General features: G+C 42.1%; 1 protein-coding gene across 1 annotated transcript in view; it reads left to right on the top strand.

Moving 5' to 3' along the window:
- The window catches only part of LOC119585139 (nucleoprotein TPR-like), a gene marked incomplete at its 3' end in the record, with an annotated part of 21,357 nt that overhangs the window by 16,256 nt on the left and 3,834 nt on the right, over positions 1 to 1,267 (top strand). Inside the window, 3 exon segments of the mRNA XM_037933768.1 lie at positions 1 to 491; positions 627 to 740; positions 1,107 to 1,267. Coding sequence (XP_037789696.1) covers positions 1 to 491; positions 627 to 740; positions 1,107 to 1,267 — 766 coding nt within the window.

Below are 1,267 nucleotides of genomic sequence, written 5' to 3'. Positions count from 1 at the left end.
CATAGAAAGGGATGATGGAAGTCATGGCTTCAGTGCAGGAAATAACCAAGAAGGCAGAGAAGCTAGTGAGGATATGAGAAGTGCTGATGCTGAGGCTGAAGCTGCTTCAGAAACATCCGCACATGTTGAAGAATCAAATAACGAATCCCCAGATGCCCCTAGTGAGAGCCAGAGACCTCAGCCATCTGGTGGATCAAGTCAGCCTTCTTCATCAGGTCAAAATGAGGGACCCTCTCAGACTAGCCCAGGAGTGCCACTCCCTAGGCCTGTTATTCGGCAGGAAAGACCAGTTGGCCGTCAGAACTTGGCACCTTTCAGTCAGCTTCCTCACTATGAAGAGGGTGGTGATGACAGCATTGTACCATCGACACCAACTCTGTTTGTCCCAAGGCGTGGGGATGGGTTCTCTGAAGCAGTAAGCTCTCCACAGGTTCCATCTGGTGGATTTGTGTTTGGCTCTAATGCAGAAGTTGCAAACCCACCTCAGACAAGTAAGTTTTATTTATAAATGTATTAAATGTAGCCTTGAAATAAGTCTCCTTCACTGTATGAGGAAAATGTATAGATAAGTAAGAGTTCTCCTTTATTATGTCATTTATTAAGAGATTTTATATACGTGGCTTAAGGTGGATTGGCTCAGATGGCAGAGGGAGGTTTAATAGATGACACACGCATTGATTTGGGTCTTGATGAAGGAAATAGATCTCAGCCCACCACCCCGCTAAGGAGATCTCCTACAGGTTTGTTAGTTAATTGATTTTCATGCTTTTGTTTTAGCAAAATTTTTTGTATAGATATAGAGTCATGTAGATTCATACCATTTCACATGTATAAAGTTGAGAATGATTGTAACACCTTCAGAACCTAAAGCTTCAGTGTCAAGTTATGATATGGGGACATGATTTTTGATTTTTGAAATTCTATGAGCTTTTGTTATGTCCCTGAAATCATTATTGAAAATGTTGCAAATTTCATAGGCTGCCACTCAATTTAGGTTCTAACATGGTTAGTTATAGAACATGAATGTATGTCTGTGTAGCATTAGGTGTGTCTGTGTAAGAGTGCATTTTAATGTTGCTCATGTTGATTCTCTCATTGCTTTGTAGCTGAACTTGGAGCTGAAGGTGGAGTGAGTACTAGTGAGGGAGAGTCAACGCGTGAACCACCAACAGTTCTAGTGACAGGAGGTGAACAGTCTAGTGGGGAAACATCACGTGATTGTGAAGATAACTTCACAGAGGCAGATTCCATGGCTGTTGACATTGGG

Source organism: Penaeus monodon, chromosome 19, assembly GCF_015228065.2.
Source record: "Penaeus monodon isolate SGIC_2016 chromosome 19, NSTDA_Pmon_1, whole genome shotgun sequence".
Classification (NCBI taxonomy): Eukaryota; Metazoa; Arthropoda; class Malacostraca; order Decapoda; family Penaeidae; genus Penaeus; species Penaeus monodon.
This window is presented reverse-complemented; position numbering and strand designations above follow the sequence as displayed.